Raw genomic sequence first — 19796 nt, 5'->3', positions numbered from 1 at the left:
TTCTGAAATTTATCTCGAAAAGTCAAGTTCAAGTTTCCTTGAAATCTTAAATAAACCGAAGCTAAGAACCCCATATCATAGTGGCTGATACTCGTAAGGTGTAAAAAGTTCTTGTCAAAAGTGTTTTTTACACCATCGTAAACAGAGGGTACGACCTTAGTAGAGTGTTACGGCCTCACAGCTCTCTTCCTCTCTCTGTACAGTTCATAAAGAAGAAATACTTTCAAGGAAATATTTGCTCAACCTTTTAAACTACGAGCAACCAAGCTCGTCGACGTTTATCTAAAGATCGTTCTCTACTTACATTCCGAGAGGTCCGTTAAAAGCACGTAAACGGGACTTTCCATCAAAAGATCTGAAAAATTTTTCAACACTCCTTCAATATTTTCCTTCCCTTTCAAACCGTTTACAGAAATATCATTTAATACGAATTGAAAATGAATATCACCTTGAACATTGAAAAGTCGTGCCGCAACAACAACCTTGCATTTGTTGATATAAAAGAGCGAAATGAAAAATATTTGAGTACCACCTGAAAATATTTATTTTGCCAATAAAACATGGTAGACGTATTTCAGATTCTATTTAATTTTCACGAAAATGAAATCCGACGTCGACCAGACTGCCAAACGAAGCGAGAGTATAAAAATCACAATGTAGTCTTTAACGATCGTAAAAGCTGAGGATTTTTATTTCGAAAAATGCTTTTCATGCGATCATAAAATGGCGTGATACCCATGGCGGAACGTTATCGCTGCACGTTCAGTATGTTGCTCGTAAACGGCCGTCAAATACTTCATGCTGGTAGCTGTGTGCTCGTACGTGAAGCAAATACCATCGTAAAAACGCTTTCCTTTGCGATGATTTTCTTTCTTTTTTTTTTTTTCCAAGTCTGACTTTTCAGTCCCATCCGCCAACGAGATCGAAACGGGTATATGGTTGCCCGAGGAAAAAGTTTAATTGAAATTGGGGTATATTTGTTGAACTTTTATTTTATACGGGGTTTTTATTTTGATGAAACGTTTCGGTAACTGAAATGGAAAATTTCAGTTCCTGAATTCTTTAAAATGAACGCTTTTATTTATTTCAACCCCAAAAGTTAGGCAATAGATGGATGAATGAAACAATGATAAAAATTGCATTCAGAATAGAAATAGGTATTTCATTTTATATAATCAAGGAAGTATTAATTGAAAAAATATTTTGTAATGGCGTTATATTTCTGATCGTACGTACGATCAGGTGCGACAGCCTATATAGTAGGTACACTCGGTCTATGCCATGGACTGTATGGCATGACTAATTATACTTGAGCCTGCGGCGGGTCTCGTTGGTTCGGCCCTGAAGAGGCGGGAAGCACCCCATTAAACCTCGAGCTTCGGCCACCCTCCGCAAGGAAGACCATGAGACGTCAATACGAGGCCACCAGCTGTGAGGACGAAGAGCACGTCGAGCAGAAGCAGTGGAGAAGCAAGAGAAAACCGGAAGGTAGAGCATACGTTACTCTTATTTCTTCCGGTACGCTACCTGGCCGGGTGCTCGACTGCCTTGATGTACGATCTTTTCCTTCTGTTTCCTCTTTTCACGTCCGTGTTTTTCTATTTTTCTGTTCCACCTTTAATGCTGAATATCTTTCGACTTTTTGAAGGAATTCAGAGTAAGTTTAACGCAATGCGTCTTGCAAATTTTTGCGTCATGTTCACACTGCAGTTTATTCATTTCCTATGGAAATTTTGTTCAAAGACATAGGATTTTGTTCCGTATTAATCAAAGTAGATATTTTCTTCTTTATATTTCATATTTTCCTTTAAGTTGCTTCTACTACCATTTGGACACGATGGATCGATAAATGCAGAAATTTCTCTGAATTTAACTCAAAGTTCGTAACTGTTCCAACTTCAATCCAACAGAGAAATTCAGCATTGTTCTAAAGTTAAACGTGCACCTACCAGCACACGAACACAATTTTGCATTTAGGATTTAGGAACTTAATTTTCAAATGAATTTATACCTCGTGCTTCAATCGCCCCCTTTTCTAATTATCTTCTAATATTCCACATTGGTTGAAAAATTTATATATAAGGATCACTTCAAATTTCCCTTAAACAGAAATCAAACTTTCTCGTTTTCAATGGTTTCTCGTTCCTCCATGTACGCTCGCAGTGAGCAGAAAAGCAGACAGAACTCTGATATTACTTCAAATTAGTTGCAGAAAGCAGATATTTTTTGAACTTCTATGAATAGGAATTTCTAACTTTGCCAACTTCAAAGCTTTGAACTTGCAACCCGAAAAATCCTACAAAATTTTATTATAGACTCTTGTGAAATCTCAGACAAACAATCTTCGAATTTCCCTTATGCTTCATAAATTGTTCTCATTTTTATTTTTACAGTTCTTCTTGTTCAAACAAAATCTAAATCTTTTAACAAAAATATTGTCTCTTTATAGAAATGAATCTCCATTACAATCTTATAGAACGTAGTTACGTGGAACGTTTCCCTTTTTTATGAATCTTTCAAAGCAAAATCGTTTAAAATGAACTGAGCAGGTCGTAACAGGAGGATAAACATAAAAGTTTTACGCAGATAACAAAAGCAAAATGAATGAACAAATTTTAATACCATCCCATGATATTCATATCGACGATAAAACTGTCTGAACGCGAAGAATGTCATATCAGTATAAATCACGTACTGATAACAATATTCAACCCCTTACAACAAATTTATACTTTTAACTTATTTTGTCATATTTCAAATAGTGATACTTATTTTGAAATAACCTGTATAACCCGAGCGGAAACGATCCTCGAGATTGTTCGTTCTCAAGGAGCCGCAAGGGAATCGGAATTTCCATTATCCTAAAACATCGAGCGTCCCCGTGGTTTTCACGGCAGCTGGCATCGCCGATGTTGGCAGATCTTCAAGGAGGAACGCTCCGCTTCCTCGTGATCGAAACGGAGCGTGTCGTCGTGCGCGAAAACGGAGAACCGCCTCGGGAGAAAATCTCGTCTGTCACGTTTCGCGTATATCTTCCAACACGTAAAACGCGCTGTTTTCAACATCTCTCTTTTTCGATTTTATTTGTCGCTTCCTCGATATAGGATTGGTTTCGTTCGTCACTTTATAAAATAAAATTAACACTCACCTGGTTCCACGAGAAAGCTTAAACGAAGGATTAATTAACGGTTCGAGAGAAAAAGGATTAAGGATCTGAATCAAAACGTCAATGTTTACGCTTTAAATGCTTTAAGTATTTATTTAAACAAATTCCAACATTCCAAACATTGATAATCGTGTAAGTGTACGTGTTTGTCTGTATGCAATGTCTTTATCGTATTTGTATACATGTTTCCGCCTAATTCTGTGTGGAAATGACGCCGAAAACGTCGGTGTGGTACGCGTTAATTCATCGAGAATCCTAAAATTCGCAATTATTTCAAGTCCTCGTATCGTTCGAGTCGGATCATCGCAAAAATTGAATGAAATGGAAATCGATCGAACGATTCGAGGACTCGTCGATTCGTCGACGAGTTATTAACGACAGAACACTTGCAAATTTGTCTCTCACTCTTTCTCTCTCACGAACATACATCATTTATTTTTCTTTCTTTCAAAATTCAAGCCATGCCGCGGCTCGATAAACGTTTCAATAGAATCAACCCTTTCATCCAGAACGCACGATTTCTTTTACAATGGCGAACGCTCCTCGAACTAAACTAAATTAGTAGTTAGATTTTACTTACGGCTGGCCCCTCGCGCAACCACTTCTTCCATTTGCTCTTCCTTAACGCTCAGACTTCTCCGGATGCTTACAACGACGCACCTTTTCCTTTAATTGTGTCTCGACTTTCCCCATTGCCTTTGTCAACAGTTACTTCTCTCTGTAGTTGTAGCTATTTCTACAACCACACCACAGCAAAAGAAGGAAACGTGAAGAAATAGTACAGGAAGTTGTAAAAGTCTCAGCGCTTGGCGTTTATCGTTTACTTGTACTACTTGCAGGGAGTAGAAATTCTCAACCATAAATTATCACACTCGCTATCGTAGAGAATTTTTCTTTTTTCTATAAAATGAAATACGATGAAATAATATATCTTTCGTATCGTTTTGATAATAAATATTAACACTGCAATTTAATTTGCTTTTCGTGCGAGTTCGATTAGCGTATTTATTAAAAATTCACTCTATTTCATTCGAAAGTTAATAATCCCTCAGTCAGTTATTGCGCGTGTTTGTTATCAACTTGATAAACGACTAACCTTGTTTCTGCATTCAGCGAAACGTAATCAAGGCTAATTGTTCGAGAGAACTGGAGAACAGTGAGGAACAATCCTCGTAAATACGCCCTCGAAATTACCGATTGGAAATTCCATTTGTGTTCAAGAACTACTTTTGTAATTCAATTTTCCGTCACCAGCTTTCTGGTCTGCATTCAATTTAGAAGAGGCGAGTTGTTGGCAGTGAGGAAATACTGTTTGCCCAGTTTCGATTTTATTTTTATCACGATATGGTTAAATCTTATTTTCAATTATAGATAAACTGTCACTAAAATGAATAAATTAAAATAAAGTATAAATAGTAGAAACTCACCCAACTGCGTCGTCCTTGTAAGCATCCTCGAAGAACGTTCTCCACGTTCTACGTCCTCGCATCGAGCATAATTTACAATTTAATATTGTCCACTCTCTTGCAAGCTCACTTGACGTTTCTATCATTTATCTCGTTCGCTCGCTCTTTCTCTGTCTCACACAGGCATTCTCAGATTCGATCTCTCTCTCCCTCTCACACGCACTCGCGCACGGAACTAAATACACACGCGATTACACTGACGAGAACTTCAGATTCACCAATTCATTAGCTAACAGGCTCCCTTCTTGCTTAACCTGCAGTTTCGCTTGATCAGGTCCAATTTTCCCGTTCGACTTCCTCTCGCGGCACGAGAAGTCAAGGTCAGACCTTCCAATTCCTCGAATAATTCCACTTAGTGCGCCGAAAAATTCGGATAAAGGAAGCCCGGAAGCCACCTCCGCGCGTTGCTTCATTTTTTTTTTTTTCGGTTTTTTGGGTTCCTGAGATTATATCAATCCCCTCGTTTCACGGCGTCGAGCGTCGCAACGACCTGCAGCGAACTTCGCCTTTCTATCCTGAACCCTCGAAGGAAGATAAAGAGTCGATGGTTCTTCAAGACTCGTGTTTTTCTTTTCTTATCGAATGCCCGACTCAAGATCCTCTCGATATTGTTAATCCCGAAGAACTCGAGCAAGCAAGCTAAGGGCTTTAATCGGTGTCTGTCTTCACGATAACTTCGAACGTATCAAACACTTCCACGCGATTAACAATCAATAAAATCGTGGGCGAAAAAATTTCTTTCGAATAGGAGATACTCGCTCCTCGGGCTCGTCCCTAGGGATCTTCCTGTAGGATTACACTGTAAAATATTTGCACTCGTATTTCGTGTATGTACCCACCTACTGTGTCTTCGAGCACCAAATTTCATTAAGGCCATCGATTTGTGCACAGATTTCAATAATTTTCTGTTTTTAATTTTACGTAGTTGACAGTGATCCTCGGCTCTTCTATGGCTACTAAATAGAGTAAATCTTCGATGATGAATTTTCTTCTCCTGACAAGATTCTAATAAACCATAAGCACAGACTTTCTTCTCTGAATGATACTGTTTTCTTCTTCTTGTTTATCGATTGCCCTCTGAACGCATTTCTAGATCCACAGGCATCTTTCTTAAAAACATCTCAAATCCATGGCATGACGTTCTTAACAACTGGCTGAATTCTAATTCCTGATCCAAATCGAGAGGTTGAAGCATTCGAACCGCGCACTGCCAGCAGTAGCGCTGATCGAAGTAAATAAACTTGGTGTGGGTGTGTGGATGTGTGTGGGTGGAAACATTTTCAAACAGAGATCTCCTGGATTTGAACACGTTTCTTGGCACTGCCGGGTGTCCCGGGTTGTCGAAGAATACCTGGACAAGACAAACCCACGTTGGGCGCCGGAGCCTTGGGTGGCGGCGGGGGGTCCGGGAGATTCTCGTCGTCGTTATCGTCGCTGCTGCTGTCCCCGTCCTCGTCGTCGTCGTCCATCCTTGCGGTGGTCGCGTCGACGCAGGGCGACGGTGTGCGGGTTCTTTGGACACAGGGACTTCTACTGTACAACGGTGGCTCGAGTATCCTCTTGCCTCCACCGGGAGGTGGTGAACACTGAAACTCTTGCAATTGTAGCTCGAGCTCTTGGGCCAGTTTCGTTTTGTGAGCCGGTGGACTCGAAGAGGGCGAGTCCATCAGGTTCAACGATGGTAGTCTTTGTTTTCCGGAGGACATCTCGATCCCGGAACATCCAGCTTCCAATAATTCCTCTTTCTTCTTATCCCCGAAAGCGGAGGATAATCCTCCAGCAGCGTTCGTGGCGTTTCTGTCTCTCTGATGATAAATCCCCGCGAAAATGAGAATGTTCAGTAGCAACAGAAACACGCCGACGGCTATGGTGACCGTCAAAGCCGTGGTGTAGCTCTGATAATGACTGGACGCTAGTTTCCTAAGGAGGTTATTGGGTCCTGGGCCCAGGTTCGAGTGCTGCATCGTCCTCGTGGTAGTCGCCAGTGTCGTGGCGACAGTTGCGTTCGGTGTGCACTCGGTGGTCGATATCGCGCTCGATACTGACGACGGCTCGGTGGGCGATGGCACCGGAAGCGGGGGCGCTGGTAGCGGAAGCGCCATGGTCTGCGGACGTACCGCGCCTTCGTAGAGGCTGGGACTCTCGGCCAGGTGATGGTGACGCATGCTGATCTCGTAGCCGGGTCGATGTAGCTGCGGTAACAGATTCAGCCACAGGGACATCTTGTGGCCCCTGTAATGCGACCGCATTTCCGTACTACGACCAGCCTCCAGGTACAACTGATTTATTGAATCGTACGAATCCCAGAACGGCGGACTGTTCGGTAGCCCATCGGATCCCGATGTCAACGGGCTGACGCCGTTCGGATCCCTGAAACATCCCGGGCACGAACCTAGAACGCTAGACGAGACTGGACGAGACGATTTCAGGGATGGAAATAGTATTCTGGATTGAACGATTCGGATACATAGGAACGTTAGGGATTCAGGGACAATCGTATATCTTTTTAGTTTGCTTTAGAAGCGTTGTTGCGGTCGAATGTTTGCTTCGTGCAAATGAAATCACCGGTTGTTTTTTTCTATTTCAAAATCGAGAAATTTTACTGACCGTAGTTACTGACACTTAATAAGAAATCGGTACCGAATCATCGTAATTGTAACTTTGAGAGTTAGGACTTTACGCTGACCACACTGCCATTTGTTCTCGATCCCAATTATCCAAATCCCTGGACGTCGTCTCAATTCCACGATTGTCGTTTGCACTTTTCATAGAACGTCTACTACGCGAATCTGTTCGAAGGCACCGAACGGCGAAGTCCATCAACTTTAAATTACGGGAATTAACGCGGATGGTCAGCGAGTCTACCGACTGATTGCTTCGACTTCAGGCTATTGGAAAAGCGAGATGTTCGTAATTTGAAAAGTTCTACGGGCGAACTTGTTAAAGTTTCGCGATAGTCTTGTTACAACGATGTTAATTAAGGCACTAACGTCTCGCAGGAACATTGATGGAAATATTATACCAAAATGATTGCGTTCCCTGAAATATTCTATTTCAAAATCAAACCTCTCGTAAATAGGAACTCTTAATCGAAGTTAAAATTGCACGGAGCAATATCGGAACGGTTGAATATGGTTTAAGAATCTAATCATTTCAACAATTGCTTCAACGATGCTTGTGATTTGTGGACGTCGAAATTGGTTTCAACGGCGAGAAAGAAAAATCGATTAATCTAAACGTTTCCGCGTTAAATTGCTTTAATAAAACGAATGATGCTGACCCGACTGTTGGAAATTAAAGTCAACCATGGTGACAAATGAAATCAGAACTGTTATCTTTGAATGTTATTACAGCAATTCTCTTTAACGATAATTGCATCTGAGGATGGCTCTTTGCGATATTAACTACCATTCGAAAGAATCTGCAACGAAATCTTTAGACTAAACTGTTCATCTCTTAAAACTCATTTTTATAAACTTGCAATTTTCTAAAAATTTTACTTATCAAATCAGTGCAAGTTTCGTTAATGATTTTCTCAAATTAACAAGTACACCTGCATAAAATTCATTTCGCTTCATTGAAAACGAGCAAATAAAGTTCTAGATAAATAAAATATCGTATATTCAATGATTTATATGATGTTTCAAAGTTTCCACAAGAAAAGACTTTGAATGCAAGGATCCGCTCGATATCACGTTCAAAACGAGCTGCCACGAACGGGGTTTTCGGAGTAAATCCAATCTCTAAGCGGAAAGCGGAGCTGCAAGTTGAACCGCAGGTTTCCGGGACAAGGAAAACGCAATCCCGGTGACGGAGAAAGCCGCGGGTAAAAACCGGGGACCAAGAACAAGGTGGAACAGAGAGACTCACCCGCGTCTCACGAAGTTCGCCAAGTAGTGGACCAGTAGTTTAGACAGGTTCTCATCGACCAGGGTGTAATTGGTCGGGGCGAACAAAACGGACACGACCTCTCCACGAAGAAGAGGTATCCCCAAGAGATAAGGTACCTCCTCGCCCCTCTGGCTTGGTCGATCGCCAAGCTGGAAATGCAGGAAATAACCACGTCCCCCGGAGGCTGAGTGCAGCAGAGCCAGCCTTAAAAGAGGCGCGGCAACTTGACCGTCCCCGAGGAGAGACAGAAGACCCTCGCAGATCGCCAATGGACTCTGTTCGCCTCTCTCCCAATCTGTGTACTCATTACGGAGGGTCGAGTAGATCTCGTGAAGGTGGTAACGATAGGTGTTTCGCACGTAGGTGCGCAGGATACGATCCCTCCTCGTCTCGTTTAAGCCGTTCTGTAATCGCCAAAAGAAAATTTTAAGCCTCCAGTCTTATGTCACATAAATAACCAAGTCCTGTCTAAGAAATCAAAATTTAACAAAGTTTCTCAAATTTACTTGAAAGTAAGTAAATGCCTTAAGATACTTGAATGGTAATAGTGTTAATGGCACGTTAAACGAACAATTCAGCAGGATCACGATACGTCCGACTGTTATCAAATTATCAAGGAAGCTACGGAAATGCGCTTTACACAAGGTATCCATTGCCCGTGGCCATTGAATTGTCGATAATGTCCGGCGCGATCAATGACCACGTTTTGCAAACGTGAGCCCGCTAATTAGTAATTTATTGGGTTCGTGTCAATTATCGATACACCGGATGCATGCAGATCGTTCGAGTCTCGTTAGACTCGCAGCTTCGATTGAAAATAATTTAACACAATTCAAGGAGCATACTTGACGCCGTTCCGCTCGTTTACACCAGTTTTTCTTTTCACTGATTTCAATTAAAATGTAAATTTAATATGAAGGCAGGGATAAAAGGCTGCGGAACCTTATTTTCTGGGATAGACTTGGACAATTTAATCGAATATCAATTTGAAATTTATGAAATTTTTGGAAGGGATCCTTTTGAGCTTAAATGAAAAGAAAATACTGTTCTACTTATTATAATAACTTCACGCGTCTGCTTACCATTAAATCTTCGTCGGTGAGATTAACCCAAGCTTCCTCGGACGTTAAACCGAGCAGCAAATCCCGATCGGCGAAATTGGCGAACTCGGTGCCAGGTCCAGGCATCAAGGGCATCAGTCCCGACGACGAGGCAGTGGGCTGGAAATTCTTGACAACAAAAGAGAAAGCACGGATTGAACGGAATCGTGGAACGCGATCGTGATAAATCGATCCGGACCTCTCCCGGTTGCAATTAAGTCAACGCGAACGCCAGCAAGTTGCGGCAACTATTGATTTTCAACGGGTCGTCGATCTCGCTGGACTTCCAGTTAATTGCAATTACAGCGTATATTTTATGACTTTTAATTAAAACTTCTGCGACGAACAATTTCTCTCGTCGATACCGTCGATTGATTTTTCGAAACAAAAATACAGATATAAAAAGGAAGAAGGGAAGGCGTAGGAAATGCGATCAACGGTAGCTGCACAGAGGCCGGGGACTTAATATCGGTTTCACAGAACAGCGATTCTCTGGCTCGACATCTGTCAGTCGGTTGTCGGTTCAATTAGCAAGCTCATCGCTTACACGTCGTCTCGTCCACTCTTCTATGGTCGAAATATCTAACGATACGTCGAGCGACTGATAGCGCGGAATGATAAAGGATTTTAACCCCTTTGACTGGTATCGACGCCTACAGCCGTTCAAACCTTTATCTCGTACCAGTACGCTTGAAAATGCTTCTACTATAAAACTTGTATGATTAAAAAATTGTTGTAAACGATTATAGAAAAGAGAAAAACAATCATGAAAAATACATCGATTTTTGAATACCTGATTGATCGGTGGTGGCATAACCGCTCCATCGACGAAAGGAGCAAATCCAGAAGTGAATCTCGGCGGTTGCAACTGCACGGTGAGAAGCTCTTCTAGATTCCGCAAACGAAGGCACGGTGCGATGTCGTCAGCCTCAACGTCACCGGGACATCCGGTCTGATCAGCGACAAGACGTTTTACCATTAAAGGATCACGCTGTATGGCCCAGGGTGACAGAGCCGAACCGCCAAGTAAAACCACCCTCTCGACTAGCTCTGTGAAATAAAAAAGAAGAAACATCCACCGACATAATTAATTTTATCAAGGAATCTTGAATCTTATCGCACCCTATAACAGTCGTGTTGTACTGCCGCCACAATCTAAATCCATTCCACGGAAATGAAATTACAGTTTCTGGGAATTCAGTTCGCAGAGAGGAGGTTCATAACGTTGGTTACAGATATCGCTAGGATCTCCCCGGTGAGAGAGGCAGCATTAGGGGTGAATTCGAGCAAAAGGGGTGAGAGAGTAAAACGCATTGTGGAAAGGCATTAAGAAGGACGCGAGGTGGGTTCGTTAGCGGGATGAAGGTGCAATCTAGAAACGCGCTACGAGCTACGACTCCTTCTTCTTTACACCGGTGTTGAACCTCCCTCTTTCTGCCTTTGCACCCCTTATTCTCTGTCGTGAGATCAGAGAAGACTGCACTCGAGGAAGCTTATTAAGGTGTCTAGTGGGCGTCGACAACGGGGACGGTGATGACAGCGTCATCCTCGAGGAATATCCCTCTCTCGGCTGTGCCCACGCATGTGTCCTGACACCTATGCCTCGGCTACTTCACCGCAACGAAACACGAAACGACTCGAGGAATCGCTGGCAGTGAAACGAAATTGCAATAACGGAGAGCGTATATTCGTGGAATGAATACTGACCAACCCGACCGCCATATCTCGTTTCAATGTTTGCAATTTCCAGACAGTCAACGGCTGTTCATTTTCGTGCCCGCAGCTTCCTAAGATATCTTGATGACGGAAATACTTGTACGTGTTCTACGGGGTTATTCTGGTAAGCATGTTTAAAGCAGCGTGGGAAATAGCGCGAGAGGAACGTGGACAGTGATGCAAGTCAGGTGCATTTTATGCAAATAGTTTTTTGACTTTATTAATTTTCTAATTTTTTTCGCAAATAATTGACAGATTTTTCATTTTATTTCTAACCCTTGAAGGGTACTTCGATGCAATTTTTTTATGTTTAGAATTTTGGATTACGTTTATAGATTACTTTTATATAAATGGTAGGTTTTGTTACCTTTCGCCATGGGTGAAACGGCTAAAAAATTGGCGAGCGCAGCTCCGGTTCCATGGCCAAAGAGCGTCAATCGATCAGGATCGCCGCCAAAAGCACCAAGGTTTTCGTGCAACCAGTGAAGTCCTGCCACCAAATCCATCAACCCATAATTTCCTTGCGCGCTCCCCTTTGGGCCAGTTTTAAGAAAGCCTGAAAATCAGGTTTCCGAATCAACATAGTTCTCTTTCGAAAATTTTATCCAGTGCAGTTTGCGCATTTCGCGAAAATCTCTTCTCGTTATTCGATCCAAATGGATCGACCATATATCCGTTGTATTATGAAACAACGGAGAATTCTTGAAAAGTTCCGAATCCTCTAAAGTTCGTATTCGAAGCAAACGTTTCAACGATAGTAGGAAAAGTTCGTGAATCGTATCTTCGAATTTCAACGAGCCGCTACAAAACTTGGATGTTTTCAGGGAAAATTCGCGCGCCGTTTAAATAAATTCGAGCAGTTTAAGAGCGAGAGCGGAATTCCGCTCAAAGACCAAGGCAACGTTTTAATTCGCGTCACAGGATTCCGTAAAGACGGCTAATCCTAAACTACCAGCCACGCTAAGTTTCTTATCGCAAACATAAAGCCATCATTTATGCGATCCCGAGCTAAAACCTTATAGGGAATTTTAGATAAATTCGTGGATTTCTGGTTAATACGATTATTCAAGGAATTACTATGATTATAGAACAATTAAGGGTTTCTGTTCGTAATAATTCATATTACCAATATTGGTAATTATATATTACCTATTTCAGATATCCTCGAAATATAATTGGAATATAATTTAATATTCCAGGGACATTTAATATTCAAATTTAACAGATAATAATTAAACCAGGGATATTAATCAAATTTTAAGCCATCCGATAATTTCTTGGCTAATACATTCATTTTTTTACATATTTTTATTATTAATAATTTTATTATATAAATTCGAACGATGTAAAGGCTAATATTTTTGTAACATACTTAAACTGGATTAGAATTGTAAAGTCAAGAACTTGGTAATTTACGTCTGACCATTGCTCTTCGTTACTACTTGCAGTAAGCAGAAAGCGAGAAACCACGTACAAGTTAACTCAATTTACATAATTACCTTTTGTGTACTCCTGAATATTGTATTAGCTTCAAGTTAACGTATTTGTTGTTGTTCACAAAATTAAATTAATTTACTCAACGTCATCCTTCGAGGGAATAAATTAGTAATATTCTTACATTTCCTCCAAAAGAATACAAATTTATATTATCTTTAGAACAAATGATGTAAATTAATTAACTTGTATGTTGGAAAATTAATTGCTATATTTTTATCTAAAATGAAGATTTTCGAAAAAACTATCCTCTTTCGCTTAAAAAAAAAGAAAAAGAAAACAAAACTGTTTTCCCTTTCTTCTACTAGGAGAATAAAAAGGCTGATTGAATAGGAAATTACAAGTAACAGCCAACAGATCTCTTTACGATACTCCATGCGCTGTATTCTTGTCACTTAAAGAGGTTTAAAGGCTCAAGTCCTCGCCGTTTCTTACTCGTAATTCTGGTTCTTTCGTGTGACGAGCTTGGAAAGCTTTGTCGAACAAACAGATTGCGCCCGATCTAACGAACTTACCGTAACACGATTGTCTTCTTGCCTGAATGAAGATGAATACCGAACCCCTCCTACCTCTGTACTTTGTCAATTTACCCTCTGCTTCTCTTTGGTTAACTCGTGGATTACGGTGATTGGATTACTCGCGGTTCATTGTAGCTCGCAGGAACAGATCTTACTTCTTGGTTTAATTTAAACTCACGCGAAATTGTTGTATTGTTAAATTTTTGTGGATCAGATAACGAATTTATCCGCAAAATTTTGTCGATCGTTCTATTCTCCTTGCCTCTGCTGCCCCTTTTGACATCTGATGCAAACACCGCAAGATATTCGTACAGCAGCGGTCTAATTACGAGCAAAGCAAAGACCGTAGCATGATTACTTCTAGTATTTACCCTGACAATGTTACGGTACGGTGTCTCGGTAATTACTCAAAGCTTATCGCTCGTTTCATTAAATTCGGGCCAAACTCGATGGCTCCTAAAGTCTAAGGTTATTCACAGACAGCAATCAGGAACTTTGAAGCGTGAATTACGGGGCGGGTGATATTGCGAGTTTCGAAATGCTGATATGGGAACTTTTCAATTAAAATGCAAATTTCCGTTTCACAGCGATTCGCTCGGTGATTATTTTCTTCTTTTTACAACACAGTTGACCGACATCGATTTTCATTCTATCCAAAAAATTGTCATTCAATTTGCAATTCGATTGTTATCAAATTTTTGCATTGCTAATCGTTCGATGACGGTCGATTTGCGCTTGCATCGAGAAGTAGTAGATCGATTCTGTCGGCCTAGCGATCGAAACCAGGGCGGAAAAGGGGCGAAAAAAGAAACGGGAAGGAATCGAATCGAGCGACAGCCACGTATTGGATAATGCCATGGGCGCATTGTTTCGTTTCGACGGCGACCGAAACGTAGCGGAGGTTCTATTCTAACAAAGGAAAGCGTCGGAACAGGTCCCGTCGAAAGTTGTGCCGCAGTTGATAACGTGCACCAGCAGGTTCGGCCATTATATTTTGCCTCTGTCGCGTTAATAGAAGTGATTTAATTAAGTTAAGGCAAGCTTCACAGCGAACGTGAAACACAATCGACGATCGTGTTATTATTTTCGGTAAATGTTCCTTGAAATCGTCTTCGATTTAAACAGTTCAGTTCATTGTTCACTAAATTACAGTACTTATAATTTTCAATGCCACTCTTTGAAATTTAGGGAGGACCTATAATTTTTTGTGCAGCACAGTATTTTTCACGATACTAATTTTCTCCTTCTAAAAATGAACCTCACAAAGCAATGTTACTTTCTTGCACAAGAATCCCCAACAGAGTAATCTCGAAACTATTTCAGCTTTTCCAACTACACAAAGCCAAAAAGGAGGATAAATTGTAGAAAAAATGAAGCCTGTATTTTTCGCCTGCCTCTTTATCATACATTTTCGAGCATTCTCTGGCGAGCACACGTGTTAGCATAAAAAATTTCAAATTTCTCTTCTAATCGCCGCAGGGCCGCGTTTCCGAATAGATAGACGCAGATTGTGCACATGCATGACCCGAAAAAATCCCGTTACACCAACTGATGATACAGGCATGCATTCTACAGTACCGAATGGCGGACACGAATGTTAACGCTCGATTTACCCTGAATTTATAGCACGCTTTAATACCCGATATCGCGCCATCGCGATAGGTCAATTAACGTTCGACAAGTTGCAAAGAAGTAACGAGATAGGTGTAGCTCATTCTGGTACGCTCCTGTACTTCTAACTTTTCATCAGACTTATCAATTTCAATTATCCTAATTAACTGAAAAGTTTTATTTTTCACTTCATGTAAAATTTTCTAACTGTACCATTGGAAATTCTTTCTGGCAAAGAGTTTTCTGCAACGCGAGCTGAATTTAGGAGTTTGTCGAGCGAAATTTTGCACGAATTTCTCCTTGTTTGATAACTTTTTCAAATGACCATTTCGTATAATAACGTTAGCTGAAGTTGGAAATTTTTCAGGGATGCTTTTTAAAACGACCTTTTCATGTAGTAAAGTTGACTGGAACGAAAAATTTTCACGAACATATTCTTGCACTTATTTAATTAGATGATCAGCTAGCATCGCGATGAAACCGAGCTTGAGTATAATTTCGCGCGAGAAATGTTTGAACGGAACAGATGACACAAGTGACGATATCCCCTCGTTTTCCAACCCTCGACAGCAACCCGATACCGATAGCGCTTCTATTCAACCCCCGGTCGCTGTGATTACTCTTTTATCCCGGCAAGTTTGCGTTTTAAAACAAAAAGCAGCGACGTCGAGCGAGAGGGGGGATGGGTTCGAGGGTGAAAATTGAGGTTTTCCGAGGAAAGTGCGCTCATTTCTTGCGGCAGCGAGATTTCAGTCGAAGGAAGAATGGGATAAAAGGAAGGAACACGAACAGAAGGTGGAAAATTATTACCGCTCGCCGGGAGAGCTCGTTCGATTTTGTTATGGGAATCGCACGAGGGAGTAAAACAAAACGATAAGCGTTGTGTGTAGGCGGAGCTCGAAAGAAAATCCAAAAGGTTGGGAATAAAATATCTACGGGAAAATACTGGGATAGGATAATAAAAATGATATAAAAGAATGACACGAATACTTACTTAGATTTTCGATTTTACTTTACTTCGATTTTTGTTTCTTAAAAAATATATATCATTTTATTGCCGCTGATATTTCTCTCGCAACGTCTTCATAAAAGACAGTCGAATTACTAAAAATATTTCAGTTACTTGCATTAAATGCAGTTAAAAACGGAACATCTGAGAATTTCAATTTACATTCAAGGTTCACAGAGCGAGGGATGAAAAAAGGAAAGAAAAAAGGTTCGCTGTATATAACGCAAAATGAATGGTACGGGTTCGTTTTAAGGGTCGTTCTGTAGATATTTAAAATCCTTTCAGCCATAATGTTTCGACGCTTCCTTAATTAAAAATTCCATCGCTATTTCGCGACTGCGAAGTGTTTGCTCGCGAGGACACTTTAGATATTCGACGTAACGAGAATTCAGATGCTTGATCGTCATCGCGTCGCGTGCAATTCGAAGGGGCTTTGAAATGGTAAATAGCGAAAACTGCCTTTCGAGAGCTTACAGAGGACCCATTTCGTGTTTGAATCTCGCCTTATCGCCAGAGCGTTTTTATTGTCGTTATATTTCCTTTGTTTTCTTTGGCCCTTTGTTCGTCGGGCCTTTATTTCTCCACGCACAGCAAAAGTATCGTTCTCGCAACGATAGCTTTCACTCCTTGATTTTTCGAAACAGAAATAGCTTTTCAACTTTTCACCGTTGCCTGTAAAATATTTTACGATAACTCCACGATCCCGGGGATTTCGTTTTAAATAATCTTCTGATCAATAAAATTAAGCATCATTAAAGAGGAAGATAAGCTACTTACCCGTAACAACGATTGCATATGAAAATATTAGGTCAAGGAAGAAATCTCTCTTCATTAATGTAACCAGCATTTCCAATTTGACAACCTCATTATCCCCAGGAATAACTCATCAAAGAAATTGGCACGACTTATTTCTGTATTCGAAACATGTTCAACAAGATGGTCGCGAAATCGAGTTCAAACATTCAACAGATCTCTATCATCCCTTCCGAACCACTTCCTCCATCTAATTTCGTACTCGGGGATTCATTTGCTACGTTGAATACCTTTACAAGTGTCATTCAGCTTGTCGTTTAGCCAGTTCAAATATTTCCCTCGAAGCAGACCAGTCTCTCTTTTATTTTCCCTCCGTTATCCCAGCCCTTTGTCTCTGATAGCAAGGGGATACATCGTTTGTTCGCATACACTGTAAAACTCAGATGTCCATCGTTCAGAAATCATTTCATTCTGATGACCCTAGCTTATTCGTGTTTCTGATTAACCCTTCTCTACTGTTACTTTCTAACCATCTGAACTCAGCTAGAATAAATAGTTTGCTATCGAGCTGTTAATTGAATAATGATTTGATTAACGAATCATCATCCCCCTTTCGAATGCTAATAAAATTGCGCAAAATTCTATAAAAATGGGCACGTGTCATTTACCAAATGTCCCATGACGGAAAGATAGTGAAGTCAAGGGACATACTCCTTCCTTTTGGGTATCATTCAACAGGAAAATTGCTCGATTAAATATTCACCGGGCGATTAACCGACAGTTAAGCTGTTCAGGTTGAGAAGGATGCGGATGTCTGAGTATAAGGGACTGGCCTTGCTTGAGAGATTCCAGATTAGGGAATTACTTTGCTGCTGCGGAAGTCTCACACGTTACTTATCGGGCGTGCATTTTTAATGAAAACTGGTTTTCAAACAAGACACCAAGAATTAAGTGGAAATTAGTGATTGATTGAAAATTTCTAATTTCTGCGTGTATCGAACGTCAGTGATTCTAGTATTAAGACGAGTGATTTAAATATTAAATCATACTGAAATTCCAAAGTATTTGATAAAATTGCAAAAGAAACTGAAAATAGTATTAAAAAGGCGGTAGTTCAATGCACAAACTGCTGCTGCAGTTCCCCGACATTTCACGCTGAAGTAAAACTGCACCGCAAACTGCATATAGAATTAAAGGTATTAAAAAATGAATGTCATAACCGTTCCTGTTTCTGAAAAACATGTGTGCGACAAAAAGTAGCGTGCAGGAGAGAAACAAAAAGCGAGAAGCATAAAGGGAATGTGAAAACGCCGGGAAAATATGAAAATAAAATAGGTACGACAGGAATGAAAACGTTGCAATCGGAGAAACGGGAATGCAAGGAAGTATAAAAAGAAAATAAAATAAAAATAAAAAGTGCAAAAGTGCGTGCGAAAAAATGATGGATTTTATTTTAAAAACTATGAGATATTGCGAGTATTCTACTGTATCCGCTTCGAAATTTTCAATTATCGAACCGAGTATGCTCTGATAAACAGGATTCGCGTAGAAAGTAAACTATCCAAATAAATTCTGGTATTCCGGTTAACAAGCAAAAAGGCCTTCTCGCGAACTCGTATCCTCTTGTTTTTTCAAGAACAAGAACGAGCGGGCAACTTTTTAGTTGGTTGGCAAAAACCACTTAGAATGTACTGACCGTATATAATTAGAAGCTTAATTCCGTACACCACCGGTAGGAATCCTCATTTTCTCATAAACGAGCGATGCAAGTTGAAAACAAAAAACTTCATGCGACCATGTAAGAATTAAATTGAACCTAACAGCACTTCTTTTATTATATTTGTTCTTATTGTTAGTGCAGACTTCGAAAGAAAAAACTAAATACGGTCATGTCAAAATTAAAATGACTCCAGGAATAATGTCTAATATTATAGTTTGCAAAAAATAAAGGAAACTCAACGAAAGTATATTATTGAATAGAAACTGGTTTCATCGGAACAAAAAGTAACAGATAAAAAGGAAGAAGTTCCGATAAGCTATTTTCCTTGTTGAGAATCCAGACAGCTGCTTCTTCCTCTCTTTCTCGATTTTCCTATTTTCCATCTTTCTTCCAGGAAGAACAGAGAACTTGTTTTGCATCGATTAGCAATTTCTGTTCAAGAAACATACCCGTTGACCGACTTGGAAGTTCAAATTATTGTTACGAATTTAATATAAGTTGAGAAAGAAGCAAGTTCGGCTGCTGACCGAGAAAATAAGAAACTGTGAACGCTATGCTTTCGAAGAACATGTAGAAAAATCAATGGTAACGAGCAAGAAGTTCCAAGGTATTATTTAAAAGCATAATACTTCACTATTCAATTGTTATTTATTCAGAATCGATGGCCATTGAAAGTTCATTTATACTAATACTACAAACGAAATTATTAATGATATGAGGGTCGCCAATGACCAAGACCATAAATTACATATATTTGGACAATTAAAAGAAAATGATAGAAAAACATTTTTCAAATAAAATATTGAAAATTTTCACTGTTGATGAAAAATAAAATTAATTGACTTACCGAGTACACCGAGACGAAAATTAATCGAAACGACGATAAGGCGTCCATAAGCAGCCAATGCAGTCCCATCAAAAGAATTTCCAGCACCCCACGAATAGGAATCACCATGAATAAGAAGAAGAGCTGGTAACAAGTCTGGGGTACTACCTAAAACATTAAACAACTATTTTGTGAAATTTTGCAGCTGTTTAAGAAAAATTTAATTATATCAGAGATCAGTTCATTGAGTTTCCGAACTTTTACACAAATTTTCAAGAAATTAATCTGACCATTATTAGTTTTTGAAACGCTTTGCCCATTATTCAAGCCCTCTCCGCGAGTAACAGATCTACACTTAATCGTAACCTTTTAATTTTATTAATTAAATCTTCTTGCTCGACTACGACAGAATTTAAAATCTATAATCATTTATAAAAGCAGCGGGAGCGCTGCTAATACGATTCGAGCCTAGCTCGTTAAAAGTTCAACGGTGGGAAAAAAGGCGAGTAAGAAAATCGCTGAAATA

The 19796-nt window shown here is 40.1% G+C and overlaps 1 protein-coding gene across 1 annotated transcript in view; it reads right to left on the bottom strand.

The window, feature by feature from the left end:
- Positions 1-2244: 2244 nt before the first annotated feature.
- The window catches only part of LOC117601068 (neuroligin-1), a 34372-nt gene continuing 16820 nt past the window's right edge, over positions 2245-19796 (bottom strand). Inside the window, exons 3-8 of the mRNA XM_034317338.2 lie at positions 19292-19438; positions 11707-11895; positions 10417-10673; positions 9606-9752; positions 8503-8927; positions 2245-7002 (exon numbers count right to left, since the gene is read on the bottom strand). Coding sequence (XP_034173229.1) covers positions 5913-7002; positions 8503-8927; positions 9606-9752; positions 10417-10673; positions 11707-11895; positions 19292-19438 — 2255 coding nt within the window. The 3' untranslated portion in view covers positions 2245-5912. The remainder of the gene's footprint in view (positions 7003-8502; positions 8928-9605; positions 9753-10416; positions 10674-11706; positions 11896-19291; positions 19439-19796) is intronic.

Source organism: Osmia lignaria, chromosome 16 (genome assembly GCF_051020975.1).
Source record: "Osmia lignaria lignaria isolate PbOS001 chromosome 16, iyOsmLign1, whole genome shotgun sequence".
Classification (NCBI taxonomy): domain Eukaryota; kingdom Metazoa; phylum Arthropoda; class Insecta; order Hymenoptera; family Megachilidae; genus Osmia; species Osmia lignaria.
This window is presented reverse-complemented; position numbering and strand designations above follow the sequence as displayed.